Raw genomic sequence first — 18333 nt, 5'->3', positions numbered from 1 at the left:
ACCCTGTTCCTAAGGTGACTAGATGTAGGTTGTCCAGTGTAATCACCATGTCTGCAGGAGGCCTCCAGCCACCTGAGTAGCCCCACAGCCAGCTCCTGCCCTTTTGGGTCTGGGCTTCTCTTGGGGCCCCCATACCACTGCTTTTCTGGCCCACGGGCCACTCTCCCCCATTCCCACACCTGCCTCCCCAAGGCACCCAGGTGGGTCAGAGAGGCTGGCGATATTCAAACCCAGGCCTCCAGACCCCTCGTTCAGGGCCCACCAGCCATCACGAGCCCTGGACTAGGAGTCAGCAGACCTAGGGTTTGGGTCTCTGCTTAATATTCTACTTAGACTGTAAAAGGAAACTAACATGAGCACTGGGGACCCCTGCCCCTGGCACCAGGCTGCACTACTGACAACACCTACCTGTGTGTCCTAGTACCAAATACACACAACCTTTCGACCTGCACCTCCAGGAGGTAGGTACCCACTGGAATTTGGATAAAAGAACCATGTGACCCTAAACCTGGAAACGTGGCACACGGTGTGGCCTTGCTTGCATGCCCTAAAGAAGGAAGCTGGGCCCGGCCTAAGGCTGTGATCTGACCCCTACAGCGAAGAGAAGGCGCCTGGCCCTTCCCCGCTCCCAGGCTCCAACCTGACAGTCTGGACCTCCAGAGGCGCTGGGGAAGGGCTGGTGGGAAGTCACCGAATGGGACCCTCCACAGGGACCAGGGCAGTCCCTTGCCACTGCGAATGTCAGGGACTCCTGGGAGGCCCAGTCAGACTCGGTTCTCATTCATCCCCGCAGCCCATGGATACCCTGGTGACCCAGAGCCAAGCGCCCTCCGACTTCAGCGCCTGAGCGCAGCCCCTACCGAGCCCCTCCGGTCTCGCCCCCTCCGGCCGCCGCTGACGGAGGAGCTGCGATCTGGCCCGACTCCACTCCGCAGCCCAGTCCAGGAACCTCCCTCCCTCCACAACCTTCCGTGGCTCCCGCGACCCGCAGTCCTCGGGAAAGAGCTGTGGCCCGACGGCCTGGTGCGCCCTTTGCCCCATGGCCCCTTTCCCTTTTAAGGTTCCCTGCTCTCCGCCCAAATCCCAGCCTCAGGCCCCGCCGGAAGCGCCCGTGCGCGTCCGACCCCCGAACCCGGCAGGTTCGGCCAGGAGGCCGGAAGGCCCGGAGACCACCGCCGCCGCGGGCGCGAAGGCGGGACGGGCGGAGGCTCCCCACGGGCGATTCCCGCTCGCGGAGTTTCGCAACTAGCGGCGTCCCAGCCCGCGGGCCTCAGAAGGTCCCGGCGCTCCACGGCCGTTATCGCGGCAGGGTCCGCACGGCACAGACTAGGGCGCTGAGGTTCTGCGGCGGCGCCGGACTCCGAACCCAGGGTCCGGTTCCCGGCCCGGTGCAGACCACAGCCACCCCGCGTACTCCGGGGCGGGAGGTCCTCGGTCCAACTCCGCCGCCCTGCGCATCCCCTCCCGCCGGACCTGCGCACCCAGCGCACTCTTTGTCTGAGGCGCCCCCGCGCCCCGCCCGCGCGCCCACCACGTCCCCCGCGCCCCGCCCTCCCGCGCACGCCCGGCCAATGAGGCGCGGCGGCGAAGCGCAGTGCCCGGGGTGTTGTCCGCGCCGCGCCCGCCCATTGGCTTCGCTCGGCGCCCCCGCCCAGGCCCTGCCGGCAGGCACGAGGGGCGGGGTGCGCGGCCCGAGGTGAGGGACCGCGGGCCGGAGGGGATCCGGCGAGTCCGCCGCCGCGGAGGGACCAGCGCGGGTCTCGCCGCTGCCGCCGTCCCCACCATCCCTGACCGCGCCTGCCCGGGCTCCGCGCCAGGAGGGGCGGCCAAGCTCAGCCCCGGCACCGCGAGATCGGGGACCCCGACGGCGCCCAGCCCGGCGAAGGGCCTCAGGGGGAGGACAAGGAGGAAAGGCGGCGTCGCCGGGGACCCGGCCATGGCGCTGGACTTCTTGGCTGGATGCGCGGGGGGTAAGGAGGCGGCGGGCCGGGCCGGGGCGAGGCGTCCGGGGAGGGAGGTCGGCCCACCAGCACGCCCTGGCCTCGCGGCTTCCCGCTGGCGGGGGTCGCCGCGTCTGTGAATGGGGACCACAGTTCTCTTGCCTCGGGCGGCTCTCGTGGGCGTAAATTGACTTCAGGCCCGGGCTGTCCGCGAGGGCAGGTGTCTTTATTCTCTCTGGGCACGCTCGGACCGGAGGTCTGGGGCGCCGGGGCAGCACCGCGGCTGGGCGGAGGCTAGGACTGCCGGGAGGATGCCCCGCTGCCCCCCGCACCGAGGTCCCGGGCTCATCTCCTTCCCCTCCCCCATCCCCATCCGTTGCTCACTGGGAGCAGGGTCCCCTCCCCCGGCCGTATATTTCGGGACTGACTGCACCCCGTCCCGCGCAGCCGTCCAGCGGGGTTGGGGCTACGGGGCCGACCCCCTACTCGGCTGGCCTTGGAGGGCACTGAACCGCTCTGGCGCCGAGTCACGCCTTGGAACGCCGCCCCTTCCTACGCGGTTTTGTGAGCTGTTGGGGGCGGAAGGGGGGTGGTGGTGGGTCGGGCGAGCCGGTGTGGGGCACCTTCTCCGAGGCGCGGTCGCGGCTCTGGGGTTCCTCCCATGAAGTTGTCCCCGGGGAGCCCGGGCGGGCGTGCAGTCCAGGCTCTCCCGTGCCCCGACCGTGGGCGTCGGGCACGGCACCTCCCTGTTGGGCCTCTGGCTTCTCTGCTTTTACCTTGAGGGTTAATTTATTCACCAGGATTCATCGGGAGGCTAGGTTAGATGTCGGGGACGAGGGAGGGTGGTTGGCCGCGGGAGTTGCAGAGAGGGCCGGCCGCTTATCCCTGTTTGGTCCCACTTTTCTCCCAGCACCTGCCCTTGTTCACCGCTCTTCATCTACTTGGATTTGGCTCGAATAAACCGTCAGCTCCCGGCCAGCGCTGAGAGCCCTGGCGGAAGAGTGGCTAGCGGTGGCCTTAAGTATTTAAACCTGTGGCGTCGGAGCCTGCTTCTTGGGCGAGAGACTCGTTGAAAAGGGAGTGTGTTGTTCGCTGAAGGGAGTTAGAACTTCCCGGTCGGTTACCCAGTGGGAAGCTGCGGGGCACAAAGCCCAGAGTTTGCTGCTAATCGCTGGGGGGTTTGTCCCTAGCGCTGGATGCCCTGGAGACAGAGGGGGCGTGTCCTCTGCGGATTCCATTCTTACCTTCCCCTCCCGCTTCTGATCTCGCTGTTTGCTCCACCCTTGCTCCCCACCCACTACCAGCTCCAGCGGGTGGGGGTGAAGGTCTGTCCCCAGGCCAACACCTTCCAGCCTTTGGGGAGTGGGGATTCTTTCCCCGGATGGGCAGAGTTCCTTCTGCAGTGGCGCTACCGTCGGTGCTGCTCTCCTGGAAACACCGGGGTTTGGGGCAGGAACACTTCCCCTGAAGGCAGGCCTGCTTGGCGCCTCCCGGCACATCTGTGGTCTCCTCTGCACTTCGCTCGCGCAGGCCTCCTTGCCTGGAATGTCCTTCGCTGCCCATCTTCATAGGCCCACCTGGGAGAGATCATATCCATGCCCCCTGCCCCAGGTTTGTGGGTCAAGGACTGGCACTGTCTGGTGCAGTAGCACTGGGGCACAGGCCACCCCCCTGCCCCCAGGCCCTGCTTTTCGTGCAACCCCCAGGCACATAATGGCCACCCAGCTAAGGCTCTACAAGCGTAAGCCTGAGCCTCCCAGGTGGACAAGGACAGAAGTCACCTGGGGGCTCACTCCTGGTCTCATCGGAGAAACCTAGGCCCAGAGAGGTGGGGGTACTAGAGCAAAGTCACACCACGTGCTCCTCTGATGGCCAGGGTGAGCCTGCAGTCCTCTCCTCTCCCCCTTCCTCCAGGGTGCTGGGGTGGGCCCTCAGGACAGTGAACTGACTGTGTCCCAGGCTCCAGGTCCCTGGCACAGCTGGGGTCACACTGACAGCCTGCCCAGAGGCACCCCACCTTGGGACCTGTACCCCAGCAGCCCCTGCCTGGCTCCTTCTTGGGGTGCCCCCAACCTACAGGCTCAGGGCAGATAATGCCAGTGCTTCTCCTTGGTGGCTGGGGAGGGGGACTGTCCACCCCCTCCTACACGCCTAGTGTGGGTCACGTGTTTTAACTTCTCAGGGAGGCGGGGCCCGCATCTTGACTAACAGCATCCTTGAGACCTTGCATGGTGGAAGGTTTGGAATGCCTCCCCCTCTCCGCTACTGGGGGATCAACCCAAATCTTGAGGCCACATAGACACTGGGCTCTGGATGGACAGAAGCAGGCACAGAGAGAAAAGCTCAGCCAGGGGTGGGAGAACCCGGGAGGAGAGGTAAACCCCGAGAGGGGAGGGTGCCTCTTTCCACCACCTCTGCTACCAGCCATCCCCAGGACAGTGGTTCCTCCCAACCCCGCCCAGCCCTGAGGACTATTGGGTGGGGATTGCCCCCGGAGCCCAGCTTAGGGAGGACAGTAGACAGTGGCTTTGGAGTTGGGAGACAGGGTTCCGCTTCTGCTGGTGTGACTGGAGGCCTCCTCGTGCGCTCAGGAAGGTGGTGAGGAGGCTCCTCCAATGGAGGCCGGCCCCACAGCCCACGCTGTTCCTGAGGATGGGTTCTTCTGGGTGAAGGAGACCAAGCCCCTCGCCAAAGGGTGCTGAAACAAGTCAGAAGAGAAAGTGGGAACCAGTGCCTCTCCTGGGAGACTTGAGTGGGGCCTTGTGGGAGTGGGGCCTCCCAACAGAGGCAAGTGGCATAAAGGTCTTTCTGCTCTCTCCCTCCCATGCCTTGTTGCTGTTGCTGTCACCTGGGCAGGTCTGGGGCCAGAGGCCTGACCATGCACCCACAGGAAGGGGACCCCACAGCTGGACCTAGCTTCAGGGGACATGGAGGGGCCTCGAGGGGCCCCCCGCTGGAGGGAGAAGTAAAGTCCAGTGGCACATCCTGGGCAAGTGTTCAGTTTCCAAAACCCAGGGAAATCCAGATACTTCCCAAGAAAAGAGGCTCTAGAACTAGGATTTTCAGATTTAGAAAATTAAAAAGCTGAAGTGGAAAAGAGGATGGATTTCCTGTTTCCAGGATACAAAGGCCTCCCAGAAAACCAGAAACCCAAATGGAAGTCACGAAAGAAAAGATAGACTTGGTGGTTGCTTCTTCATTCACCTGTGAATGTTAGAGGCTCTGGAAGAAGAAGGAACAGGTCTGGAGATGATTAATATGATGAATAAATAATAGTGGAAATTTTCCCTGATCAGAAGAGGGCATGAGTCTGCACAGTGAAAGTGTTGGTAGAGCTCCAGGCAGGGTTACTTTAAAGAAAAAGACACACCCTTGGCATCTCCTGGTGACATTCTTGAAATCCACAGATAAAATCTCAGCGACCTCCCACAGAATAAATAAATCATTGACAAAGGAGAAAAAGAAAAAAACATAGGCAGCAGATTTCTCATCTGCAGCACTGAAAGCCAGAGGACCAAGGCTGGCCTGGGCCCAGGATTCTCAACCAGAGCGTTCATACTGTTCCCCAACCAGATTAAGAAATAGATTTTGAGCTGGGCTCAGTGGCTTACACCTGTAATCCCAGCACTTTGGGAGGCTGAGATGGGTGGATCACGAGGTCAAGAGATCGAGACCCTCCTGGCCAACATGGTGAAACCCTGTCTCTAAAAATACAAAAATTAACTGGATGTGGTGGCACGCACCTGTAGTCCCAGCTACACAAGAGGCTGAGGCAGGAGAATCACTTAAACCCGGGAGACAGAGGTTGCAGTGAGCCAAGATCGTGCCATTGCACACCATCCTGAGTGACAGAGCAAGACTATCTCAAAAAAAAAAAAAAGAAAGAAAGAAATAGATTTTGGGCCAAGCTTGGTGGCTCAAGCCTGTAATCCCAGCACTTTGGGAGGCCGAGGCAGGTGGCTCACTTGAGGTCAGGAGTTCAAGACCAGCCTGGCCAACATGGCAAAACCCCGCCTCTACTAAAAATACGAAAATTAGCCGGGCATGATGGCAGGAGCCTGTAATTCCAGCTATTCGGGAGGCTGAAACAAAAATCACTTGAACCTGGGAGGTGGAGGTTTCAGTGAACCGAGATCACGCCATTGCATTCCAGCTTGGGCGACAGAGTGAGACTCTGTCTCAAAAAAAAAAAAGAAAAAAAGGCTCTAATGAAATGGCAGTTGATGAGTAGAGATGCCAAGATGGAAGGAGAGGGAATCGTTGTGCATTGAGTCTCACGGTCTCTAGGAAAATGTCAGTGGAAGGTGGCAGGGCTGGGAGCCTTTTTCGGGTATCTCTTACTGGGGTGGGTGGGGCAGAAGGAGGCAGAGAGAGTCCTGGGGGAGGCAGTGCTTACCCTGTTTCTATATAATGATTAGATGTAATAGAAGCAGGAAGTGCCGGGCGCGATGGCTCACACCTGTAATCCCAGCACTTTGGGTGGCCGAGGCAGGCGGATCACAAGGTCAGGAGTTTGGGACCATCCTGGCTAACACGGTGAAACCCCGTCTCTACTAAATATACAAAAAATTAGCCGGGCATGGTGGCAGGCACCTGTATTCCCATCTACTCGGGAGGCTGAGGCAGGAGAATGGCGTGAACCCGGGAGGCAGAGCTTGCAGTGAGTCGAGATAACGCCACTGCACTCCAGCCTAGGCAACAGAGCGAGACTCCATCTCAAAAAATAAATAAAAAGAAAAAGAAGCAGGAAGTAACCCTTTGCTGAAATTACAAATTAACAATTAGAAAGGGAATAAATAGCTGGGCATGGTGGCTCACGCCTGTAATCCTAGCACTTTGGGAGGACGAGGCAGGTAGATCAATGAGGTCATGAGTTTTAGACCAGCCTGGCCAACATGGTGAAACCCCTTCTCTACGAAAAATACAAAAATTAGCTGGGTGTGGTGGGGCGGGCCTGTAGTCCTGCTGAGTCAGGAGAATCACTTGAACCCGGGAGGCAGAGGTTGCAGTGAACCCAGATCGCGCAACTGCACTCCAGCCTGAGTGACAGAGCAAGACTCTCAAAAAAAGAAAGGGAATAGGCCGGGCGCGGTGGCTAAAGTCTGTAATCCCAGCACTTTGGGAGGCCAAAGCGGGCGGATCGCAAGGTCAGGAGATCGACACCATCCTGGCTAACACGGTGAAACCCCGTCTCTACTAAAAATACAAAAAATTAGCCGGGCATGGTGGCGGGTGCCTGTAGTCCCAGCTACTCGGGAGGCTGAGGCAGGAGAATGGCATGAACCCGGGAGGTGGAGCTTGCAGTGAGCTGAGACCGCAACACTACTCTCCAGCCTGGGCGACAGAGCGAGACTCTGTCTCAAAAAATAAAAAAATAAAAGAAAGGGAATAAATAGTAATTTTCCCAAACCATCAAAAGTATGGGAAAAGGAGTAAAATAAACCATTTACATAAAATAAAGTGGCATAAAAATGTCAGACCCCTCAGTTGTTCCAGCAAAATCCGACTGCTTTAGACTAGGTTAGAAAACAAAATCCAGTTATAGTTGTTTACAACAAATATCTAAAACAAGATAGTAAGAAAAGGTTCAAAACTACACATTGGGCACAGTGGCTCACGTCTGTAATCTCACCACTTTGGGGAGGCTTGGGTTTTTTTGAACCCAGGAGTTTGAGTTTTCTTGAACCCAGCCTGGGCAGCATGGCAAGACCCGTCTGCCAAAATTATAAAAATTAGCTGGGTGTGGTGGTTCATGACTGTTGTCTCAGCTACTTGGGAGGCTAAGGCAGGAGGGTCAATTGAGCCCAGGAAGTGGGGGTTGCAGTGAGCCAAGATTATGCCACTGCACTCCAGTTTGGGTGACAGAGTGAGATCTTGTCTCAAAAAACAAAAACACCAAAATTACAAGTTGGACAAAACCATACCTGTCACGTGTAACCAAAGATAAAGCAGAATTGGCAAAGCTAAAGTTAGTATCAAGTGGGTTTTAGGGTCCAAGTTTTTTTTTTTTTTTGAAACGGAGTCTCGCTCTGTGGGTAGCTGGAGTGCAGTAGCGCGATCTCAGCTCAATGCAACCTCTGCCTCCTGGATTCAAGCAATTCTTCCACCTCAGCCTCCTGAGTAGCTGGGACTACAGGCACCCGCCACCACACCCGGCTAATTTTTTATTTTTAGTAGAGACGGGGTTTCACCATGTTGGCCAGGCTGGTTTTGAACTCCTGACCTCAAGTGATCTGCCCACCTTGGCCTCCCAAAGTGCTGGGATTACAGGCGTGAGTCACCACACCTGGCCAGGTCCAAAGTATTAAAGGATGGAGAGGACGTTAGGTAAAGATACAAAGTTCGATTTGTGGAGATGCATAGTAACTTCCACAGGCATTAAGTGGAACAGTGAGAATGGGTGGTAATGTTAGTTTGTTACTCAGCAGATGCCAGCTGTTTTAATTATACATAAACGCTACTGGCAGTAAAGGAAGAGCTTGAACAGATATGTCCACGTGAAACTCCAGGGAGAGGAGCATGGGAGTCAGTTACCTGACCACACTGAGCCTGTTTCTCCTGTGAAATGGGTAATGAGGCTGCCTTACTCACAGTGGTGTCAAGACTCAGCGATGGTTGCCACCTGCACAGCGTTTAGGACTCTTGAGAAGTGTTTGTGGGCCATTTTGGAGGGGTGAACCTTTGTCCTTGAAGAGGGGCTGGATTTTTGGCAGGACCTGAAAAAATAACCAAGGATGACCGCACAGTCACAAGCTGTCTCCGTGGGCTCAAGGTGGCTCCCACTGAGGGAAGGGGACGGAGGTGTCAGCCGGTGCATCAGGACCTGGGGTCGTCACCCCCAAGGGGCCATTACCCTGTTCTGTCTCCGTGGCCACCCTGGGGGAGGGAGGTAAACCTTTACAGCTAAGGAGAGTGAGGCCCAGAGACAGAGTCATTGTGAGCACGCCAGGCTGATGAGCGGCAGGGGGAAAATTCAAATCTGGGGAGGGTCTGACCCCAAAGTCCAACATCTCTGGAGCCTCCTGCCCATGTCAGGTGTTTGGATTAATGGGACCTCCCAGAAATAGTGTGTGCAGCCTCCCAGGGGACAACTTCTGCTGTCAGCCACCCAGACCAGTCAGCTGTGGAGAGCAGCAGCCTGCAGATGGGACACCAGCGCTGAGTGGGACAGATGCTGGCTTGGCCTTGGGATGTCACATGCATACCCCACACTGGACGTGAGGATTCCAGGGGCTCATGGGATCTGCCTGCTGCACCCGCAGGTGCTTGCTTGGTCAATGTCCTTTCCCCGGCAGCAGCTCCTGCCAGTCTTCCTTGCCAGAACTCCCTCCTGCCCAGCACCGTGCACTGCGTTTCTGAGGTATGTGGGTCATGAGTCCCCTCTTCCCCTCCAGGTGTGGCCGGTGTGCTTGTGGGACACCCGTTTGACACGGTCAAGGTGAGTCTCATCGCTGCTTTTTTTCCTCGGCGCGTACATTGGAGAGAGGCTCACAGGGTTGGGGTGGCTGGAAGCCTGTTTCCGTGTACAGCCCCAGGTGGGCAGCTGCTTTTACACCAGGCCGGGTTGAACCTTCCTCAGTGCTTTGTCCTGGCATCTCCCAGCTGAGGCTGATCCACATGCTGGGTTCATGGCCAAGTCCATCCTGGGCTTGGGTAGCTAGGATTGAGGTGCTGAGGTTTTCTCCCACCCAGAGCAAGGGCACCCACATTGTTCCCATGCAGAACTCCCCCAAACACTTCCTTGAAAGAAAGAAAAGTTCAGAGAGAAAATACAAAAAAGCCAAAACTCGTATCTCCCATGAACATGATCTTCACGGAGTGGTGATCATCCTTACAGAGAATCCGAGTGATGGTTTCCCACGTGCCAGAGGCGTGAGGAAGGGCCCTGTTAGCCGGTTCCTTGATAACACCCCACACCTCCATGAACCAGAGTTCCAGGTTCTCAGACCCCCCAGAACGGAAACCAAGGAAATATATGTCCTCCAGCTGGAAATTCCCAAATAAATCCCCCACCCTCCACTTGTGGTTGGGCTGTATGTTCTGGAAGTAGCCCAGTGGGGCCCTTCCTCGCTCTTTCCCTGGGCCCCAGGGCAAGCTGTGAGTGAGTGGTGGGCACCAGACCAGCCTTGTGCTTGCTGGCAGTGCTACACGTGGCCCCTCTTCCCACTAAGGGAAGGCACAGCTGACGGCAAGGCAGGATGCGCACCCTGAGCTGGGTTTGCGGGAGACTTCCGGTCTCCTTTTCTAGTGAGCCCAGGTGTGTGTTGGCAGAGACAGTGACTTACCATAGGGCTGGATTGCATCCAGCACAAGAGTGAGGGCCCGGCCTTATGCATTGGCTGGGACCTTAAAAAGCTCTGTCCCTGGGCCTTGTGCAGGTCCGGGCCCCTCTGCCAGCCAGTTTTCTGCATGACCTTGGGCAGGTCCCTGTATCTTTGGGCTCAAACGTTGTCATCGTGCCAGTGCTCAACAGCATAATTTATGTTGGATTAAATGCTAGGTCTGAAAAGCACAACTCTTCTATCTACTGTGGGCCAATCTGGGGAGGAGGCTGAAGGGCCAGGCTTTCTTGGCAGGCAGCGGCCCCACGTTTGCTGCACCGGCCTGCCGAGAGTGAGGCCGTGCAGAGCCTGCTCACACAGCCCCCGGCCCCAGCCGTGCCCACGTGCTGCCTAGCCAGGCCACCCGTGAAGCTTCCCCCAGGCCAGAGCAGCCCAGGACAGCCTGGCAGTGTCCACGTTGCACTGTGTTTATATCTCGTGGTCATGTGTTGTGAACGCCTCTCGCAGCCAAGAAGTGCTTCACATTCACTTCCTCTTTCCAGCTCCGTGGAGGCCTGGGCTCTCTGAGCTATGAATTGGCCAGACCTGCTGGGCTCCTGCCCGGCCCCCTCAGGCAGCCCCTGGAAGGCCTGAGAGCACTTTCGTCCTGGTGCTCCGCCGTCCTGAGCCACTGAGCCTGCCAGCAGCACCCCTGAAGTGACTCAGGGACAGGAGTTTCTCCAGCCCATGAGGTTTTACTCCCCAGACTCTACTTCCCTGGCATCTAGAGGGTGGTCTTTGAGAAGATCTATATGTGATCCTCTTTTTTTTTTTTTGCCACTCTGTCGCTCCAGCAGCATCACATTTGGGCATACCTACCTTAAAAAGCTGAACTTTTTTTCTTTGAGACGGCATCTGTGTCTGTCACTCAGTTTGGAGTGCAGTGGCGCGATCTTGGCTCACTGCAACTTCCTCCTCCTGGGTTCAAGTGATTCTCCTGCCTCAGTTACCCCCCCAACCCCCCGGGTAGCTGGGATTACAGGCACGTGCCACCACGCCTGGCTACTGTTTGTTTTTAGTTGAGGTCCAGCACATATAGAAAGTTCTCACATCCGGCCAGGTGAGTGGCTCACGCCTGTAATCCCAGCACTTCTGGAGGCCGAGGCGGGCAGATCACAAGGTCAAGAGATCAAGACCATCCTGGCTAACACGGTGAAACTCTGTCTCTACTAAACATACAAAAAATTAGCCGGGCGTGGTGGCGGGTGCCTGTAGTCCCAGCTACTCGGGAGGCTAAGGCAGGAGAATGGCGTGAACCCGGGAGGCGGAGTTTGCAGTGAGCCGAGATCACGTCACTACACTCCAGCCTGGGCAACAGAATGAGACTCCGTCTCAAAAAACAAAAAAGAAAGTGCACACATCCTAGGTGTACAAGTCATCACAAAACACAGGCGTGGGGAGCTGCCACCCAGGAGAAACAGAACATGGCCAGCCCTCTGGAAGTCTTCCCTCCTGCTCCTATCAACTCCTCCCTCCTGCTCCTATCAACTCCTCCCTCCTGCTCCTATCAACTCCTCCCTCCTGCTCCTATCAACTCCTCCCTCCTGCTCCTATCAACTCCTCCCTCCTGCTCCTATCAACTCCTCCCTCTTGCTCCTATCAACTCCTCCCTCCTGCTCCTATCAACTCCTCCCTCCCCTTCTTCTGAGGCGTCCACTGGCCTAACTTCCTCCTTTTTTTGAGACACGGTTTTGCTCTGTCACCCCAGGTGGAGTGCAGTGGTGCAATCATAGCCCACTGCAGCATTGATTTCCCAGGCTCAAGCAATCCTCCCACCGCAGCCTCTCAACTAGCTGAAACTACAGGCACACACCACCATGCCTAGCTCATTTTTTTTTTGAAGTTATTAGTAGAGATGGGGTCTTGATATGTTGCCCAGCTGGTCTCAAACTCCTGGGCTCAAGTGATCCTCCTGCCTTGGCCTCCCAAAGTGCTGGGATGACAGGCCTGGCCCACTGTCCTCACTTCCAACACCACGGGTCCCTTTTGCCTGGTTGAATATAATTGCAGCTGTACCCTAGAATCATCAGGGGCCACCCGAGTCCGTGTCAGTCCGTACTGTCACATGGCCACAGACTATCTCATGGCTGGGACAGTCACAGTTTATTCCCCCAGGCCCTTGGGACTGAAATAATCCAAGATCTGGATCTCCTCTATAGCTCCCAGAACCACAGCCACCGTCCTGAAGCACACGGCCTTCACACATGTTTCTGCACGAAGGGAGGTTTCTGTCCTGCTTCCTTGGACACAACAATAATCAGGGAGCAGTCGTCTTGGCCTATGATGAGGGGGTGACCGGCCATCCCTGGGCATGGGATGGGGAGGGTGGGTGGGGGCTGGCTGTGGGGGCTCCGCGCCTGGATGTGATGTTGAAATTTTGTGTTGCTTTAACCGCCTTTACTTTCTGAGCTAGGGGCTGTCTCCATCCATAGCAAAAGTGTAACTTTGTTGTAGATGGGCGTAAGCCTCACCCTGGAGAGCGCTAGTAAGTACAGACCAGGTGAACCAGACCCTAGCCTGGACCCCACCCTGTCATGCCTATCTCCCCAACCCCAGAGTTCCCTCCGTAGCAGGGGACAGGGAGGGTGTGAGGCAAACTTGGGCTCAGCACAGGTCCTGGGGTGGGGGCTCGGGCTGGTCAAAAAAAATCAGTCCCCTCTGGATTGGGGGTCCTCACATGGGGGTCTCTCGGCCCTTTGGGGAGCTGGGAGCTTCCTAAACTTGTGTCCAAATCACTAGTTTCCCAGGGGTGGGTCCATTTCTATCAATCCTCAAAGGAGAGCCTGGCATCCCAAGATTTTAAGAGCCTGAGCAGTAAATGACAAGACTTGGGACACTGGGCCACAGTTCCTCTCCCAGAGAGCGAGGGCTCGTCACAGACTCAGTACCTCAGGGGTACTGAGGGGTCAGAAACAAAGTGGGGAGAGGCCTCTGCCCACGTTGGTGGGAGAAGCTGAGTTGACCTAAGCCTGACATTCCCCAGCTGGCTGGACTTGGGCTTTCACCAGTGTCTGTGACCTGCAAAGACTTCACAACACTACCCAGGTGGCATTGAGTATCCAACCTGGGAAGGGACAGCTCCACGTCACATCAGTTCTACTCACACAGCCCTCTTAGTGCCAGTGTTGGGACTGCAGGAGGAACAGAGATCCCCCCAGAGGCCCCAGAACATTGAAGGGAAAGCAGCAAACCTCGCATCAAGGTGCTGGCCAAGAACTGGGCCTCCAGGGTGGGAGGGGTGCTTCGGGTCAATCTTGAAGTATTGGCTTCCAGCTGTTGAGGTCCTGGGGGTACTGAGATGGTACTTGTTTCCTAACAAAACATTTTTTGTAAGTGCATTCACCAATAGAGGGCCCACCTATTCTGGTGGAGAGAATTGGAAAAGGTTCCAGAATCCGGGCAGAAGCCTGGCTGTTCCCAGTGAGGGCTCTCCCTTGCCAGCACTCCCTCCCACCCTCACTCTGAGCAACACAGCTGCTCATGTCCCTGGAGAGGACAGCTTTGGCCAAGTTGTTAAACATCTCTGAGCCTCAGTCTTCCCATCTTGGAAATGGGGGCAGTTGTCCCAATGCCAAGATAATTGAGTGTGAAGCCCTACCCTGTCCCATGCTGCCTAGTACCGAAGGCACTTGCACTGTGGCCCTGGCTGTAAGAATGATCATTTCTGAGTCAGACCTAGGAAACCAGCCCCTGAGAATGTGACTTGACCTAGTTTACTCCCACCGCCCGCTCTGCAACTCTGAGCCTCCTATTGAGCAAAGATAAGCTCATAGGCAACAAAGAGCGCTTTGACATGGAAGAGGTTCTGGGCCACTGGGCTCGGAGGCGGCGGGGCCTGACCAGCGTCCCAGGCCCCAAAGCTGCTGACATGGGTCCCCAAGGAGGTTGCTGGCTGTTCTCTTGCCACCACTCTATTAACTCATAACTGCTGTTCTCACGAGAGGCTACTGGCAGAGACCAGGCAGGAGCTCCCGGAGCCAAGGTCATTGCTTTTATTTTTATTTATTTATTTATTTATTGAGACAGAGTGTTCCTTTCTCGCCCAGGCTGGAGTACAGTGGCATGACCTCACTGCATCCTCTGCCTCACGGGTTCAAGCAATTCTCCCACCTCAGCCTCCTGAGTAGCCGGGATTACAGGCATATGCCACCATGCTAGGCTAATTTTTTTTACAGACACGATTTCGCCACGTTGGCCAGGCTGGTCTTGAACTCCTGACCTCAAGTGATCCACCCACCTCAGCCTCCCAAAGTGTTGGGATTACAGGCATGAGCCACTGCACCTGGCCAGGCTCATCACTTTTTGTGCCTATTGCCTCGAAGCCAGTCTCTGACGGGACATTAGGGCAGGGGCCCTTCAGCCTAGTCTGGGACATGGGCTGCTCACTCAGCAGCATGACAAGCATCACCTGGAGAACGGGCCGGTCTCAGGAGGTCGTTCATGCCCCACCGGCAATGCACAGTGCAGCCATAGTGTAAACAAGAGGCTTAAGCTCAACTGGTCTGAGATCTTGGGGACCCCCTACCCTGTCTCCAGCAGCCTGTCCCTGTAGCTGTTTGCCTACTGGCACCCCATCCTGAGAAGGCATAGATACCCGGCCCACCCTGCCCTGGAATTACAAAAGTCTTAGACTGTGCCTGAGTGCCGGGCCTCCTTGGGAGACCCTCCCAGGCAGCCTGAGCACCAGACCCGGGAGCTGGGTGCTCTGGCCCTGCCTGCCTGCCTGCCTGCCTCTCACTGGACCCTCTCCTTCCAGGTGCGGCTTCAGGTCCAGGGCGTGGAGAAGCCTCAGTACCGCGGGACGTTGCACTGCTTCAAGTTCATCATCAAGCAAGAGAGCGTGAGTGGCCTGGGCTGGTGGGGCTCCGGAGGCACAGGATGGGGAACTAGCCTCCGGGCTGCCACCACCCCAGACCAGACAGCCAGGAAGGAAGGTGTCAGGACGGCCAGGAGGCCAATCAGGACCTAGGTTCTAACGAAATTCTGCTTGGTCCTCAGGAGCCCCTGGGGTGGGCTGGGGCTGCCATCCCCCGACCCCCTTCCGCGTGGAGGGCCTGGGAGGTGCGCGTTGCCGGCTCTGATGGCGTCTCTGTCCCCGCAGGTGCTGGGCCTGTACAAGGGCCTGGGCTCGCCCCTCATGGGGCTCACCTTCATCAACGCGCTGGTGTTCGGGGTGCAGGGCAACACCCTCCGGGCCCTGGGCCACGACTCGCCGCTCAACCAGTTCCTGGCAGGTGCGGCGGCGGGTGCCATCCAGTGCGTCATCTGCTGCCCCATGGAGCTGGCCAAGACGCGGCTGCAGCTGCAGGACGCAGGCCCAGCGCGCACCTACAAGGGCTCGCTGGACTGCCTCGCGCAGATCTACGGGCACGAGGGTCTGCGTGGCGTCAACCGGGGCATGGTGTCCACGCTGCTGCGTGAGACGCCCAGCTTCGGCGTCTACTTCCTCACCTATGACGCTCTCACGCGGGCGCTGGGCTGCGAGCCGGGCGACCGCCTGCTGGTGCCCAAGCTGCTGTTGGCGGGCGGTACGTCGGGCATCGTGTCCTGGCTCTCCACCTACCCTGTGGACGTGGTCAAGTCGCGGCTGCAGGCGGACGGACTGCGGGGCGCCCCGCGCTACCGCGGCATCCTTGACTGCGTGCACCAGAGCTACCGCGCCGAGGGCTGGCGCGTCTTCACGCGGGGGCTGGCGTCCACGCTGCTGCGCGCCTTCCCCGTCAACGCTGCCACCTTCGCCACCGTCACCGTGGTGCTCACCTATGCGCGCGGCGAGGAGGCCGGGCCCGAGGGCGAGGCTGTGCCCGCCGCCCCTGTGGGGCCTGCCCTGGCGCAGCCCTCCAGCCTGTGACGCTCACCCCGCCCTCCTTCCCCAGGGCTCCTTTTCAGAAACCAGGGACATAAATTGGCCCCTGAGTCGATTGCCCTGCTTCCTGCTCGGATGCTGGGGGCTGTGGAGTCTATCAGACCTGGGCTGAATTCTGATGATCAGCTGGGGAGTTTTGGCCGAGAACTTCACTTGCCTCAGTATTCTCATCTATGAAATAAGGACCCTCATACCCACATTGTAGAGTCACGAAGGTCAGAGATTATTCCCAGCGGCAGCCAGCACCTGGCCTGGCTGAGGCCATTGCACCATTATCCTGGAGACTGAGGCAGACACTCCTGCCCCTTTCTGGGATCCTGGCCACGCCATTGTGCTCCTGCCCTGCAGACTGGCTCCCGGGGGTCTCTGATGGCCAACCAAGGGGCCACCCAGGGACCTGCTAGCTCCACACATCCTCCACCCAGGAGGGTGGTGGGCCACCCCTCTGGTCTGTGTTAGGGACAGAGGAAAACTTGGTGCGCCTCCTGGTGTCACAGAACTGGATCCTCTGCATACCCCAGCTTCTCCACATGCCACTGCTAGGGGTATCCCAGCTGCTGCCACTCCTGCTGGAGGATGAACTGGGGACCCTGCACCCTCTGGGAAGCCATGGATTCTGCTGGAGGCACCATATCAGCCTACAGGACTAGGGTGGGGAGCAAACAGGCCAGCGGTGGAGGTCTCCACAGTTCAAGTGTGATGCAGCTGTGGCAAGGAGAAATCCTTCCGCCTCTGGGCCTTGGGCTGCCTGTCCATAAAATGGGGACATGGCCAGCTGATGGACAACTGAGTCTCCGGCCCACCTACCACCGCCAGCCAGGATCCCCCAAGGTGTGCAGAGGGCTCAGCAGAGAACAGTATGGGACCCCCCCTCACCAGGGCTGGAACACCTCCAGCCACAAAGAAGCCAAAGGTCAGTCCCTCTGCTCACCAGCAAACGGTGCCTCCTAGGCATTCTCAGTGCCAGGGCTTCATCCCTGTGAAGGCACAGGGCCCGCTAGTGGGCACAGGGGTGGCTAGTTGGGGCCTGGGGCAGAAGAGGGCTGCACCAGGTGTCCTGGGGAATGTGCTCAAGTGAAGACGACACTGGGCTTTGCACAGCCTGGCGTCGCTGTACAGAAACTGTCAAGGGAATAAAGTGTTCTTTGTTTTTTAAGTGGCGAGGCTGCCTTTGCATATGGTGGAGGAAAGGGCATCATTCAGCACCCTTGCCCTGGAGTCGAAGGGGCCAGCTCAGGGGTGTGTGTGCCCTCGGATCCTGACAGCAGCCTTGGCCATGTGACCTGGGCAGTTGCGGATACATCTGAGAGCCTGTTTTCTCATCTGCAAGGCAAGCTAATGAAGGGCGTGAGGATTGGAATGTAAAGCTTATGAACACGCTGGTGCAGCCTGGCCATTCAGCAGATGCCCCTCTGCTATCATCATCCCAGCAATGAGAGAGAGAGGCCTGTGGTGAGGGGCACTGGCGGGCGGGGCAGCAGGGGCAGGGTGTGTCCCAAAAACAGCTTCCTGGAAGAGGGGAGGACTGAGTGGAGCTGACCATTTCAGCCACCCGGGCAACTTGGGCACAACTGTACTTAACCCAGCCTAGAAGGTCAGAGAGGGCTTCCTGGAAGAGGGCATCCTGGAGCTTCGCCAAAGGTGTGGTGCGGGGGTCTCACTGCCCACCTCACCTGCAGTTCTGTTCAGCCTCCTGGAGTCAGCCCTTGGCATCCTGAGCCTCCGCAGCCACCAGCCCTGGAGGCTTTCCCTCCCAACTCCTGAGCCAAGAAGCTCTGCCCACTGACAAGGAAGAGTCAGGGAGGGGCCCCAGTTCCTGTGCCTGTTTAATCCTAGTGCTAGCCTGTGAAGTTGGGCTTTACAGGGAGGCAGGAGGCGGGGAGGAAGCTGGCTGTTGACCCCTGGGGTCTCCTGGCCTCTCTCACTTCTCTTTACTCTGAAATAAACCAGGGGAAGCTCCCAGGGGTGGGGGACACACCCTGGCCATGGGCACAGAGAGGGGCCCCTTCCCTAGCTCCTCCATGTCCAGCTTTGGCAGCCCCTTTGCCTCTCTAGGCCTGGGTGGCTGAATCTCTCAGGGCAGCTTGAGTGTGGCCTGTGGCTGTGGTCCCCACCACCCCGGATCTCTCCACACATCTGCACTCTCTAGAAAGGTCCCAACGTGACCCTTGTCAGGAACTGATTTGAGCACAAACCTTTCTCCAGC

At 57.9% G+C, this 18333-nt stretch overlaps 1 protein-coding gene across 1 annotated transcript; it reads left to right on the top strand.

Moving 5' to 3' along the window:
* Window positions 1–1611: 1611 nt before the first annotated feature.
* Window positions 1612–17283, top strand: SLC25A29 (solute carrier family 25 member 29). Its single transcript, XM_063715731.1, is given in 6 exon segments — window positions 1612–1970; window positions 9045–9146; window positions 9149–9202; window positions 9335–9378; window positions 15018–15101; window positions 15363–17283. Coding segments are annotated over 6 exon segments (1068 nt in total). The 5' UTR covers window positions 1612–1936; the 3' UTR covers window positions 16113–17283.
* Window positions 17284–18333: the final 1050 nt, after the last annotated feature.

Source organism: Pongo abelii, chromosome 15, assembly GCF_028885655.2.
Source record: "Pongo abelii isolate AG06213 chromosome 15, NHGRI_mPonAbe1-v2.0_pri, whole genome shotgun sequence".
NCBI lineage: Eukaryota > Metazoa > Chordata > Mammalia > Primates > Hominidae > Pongo > Pongo abelii.
This window is presented reverse-complemented; position numbering and strand designations above follow the sequence as displayed.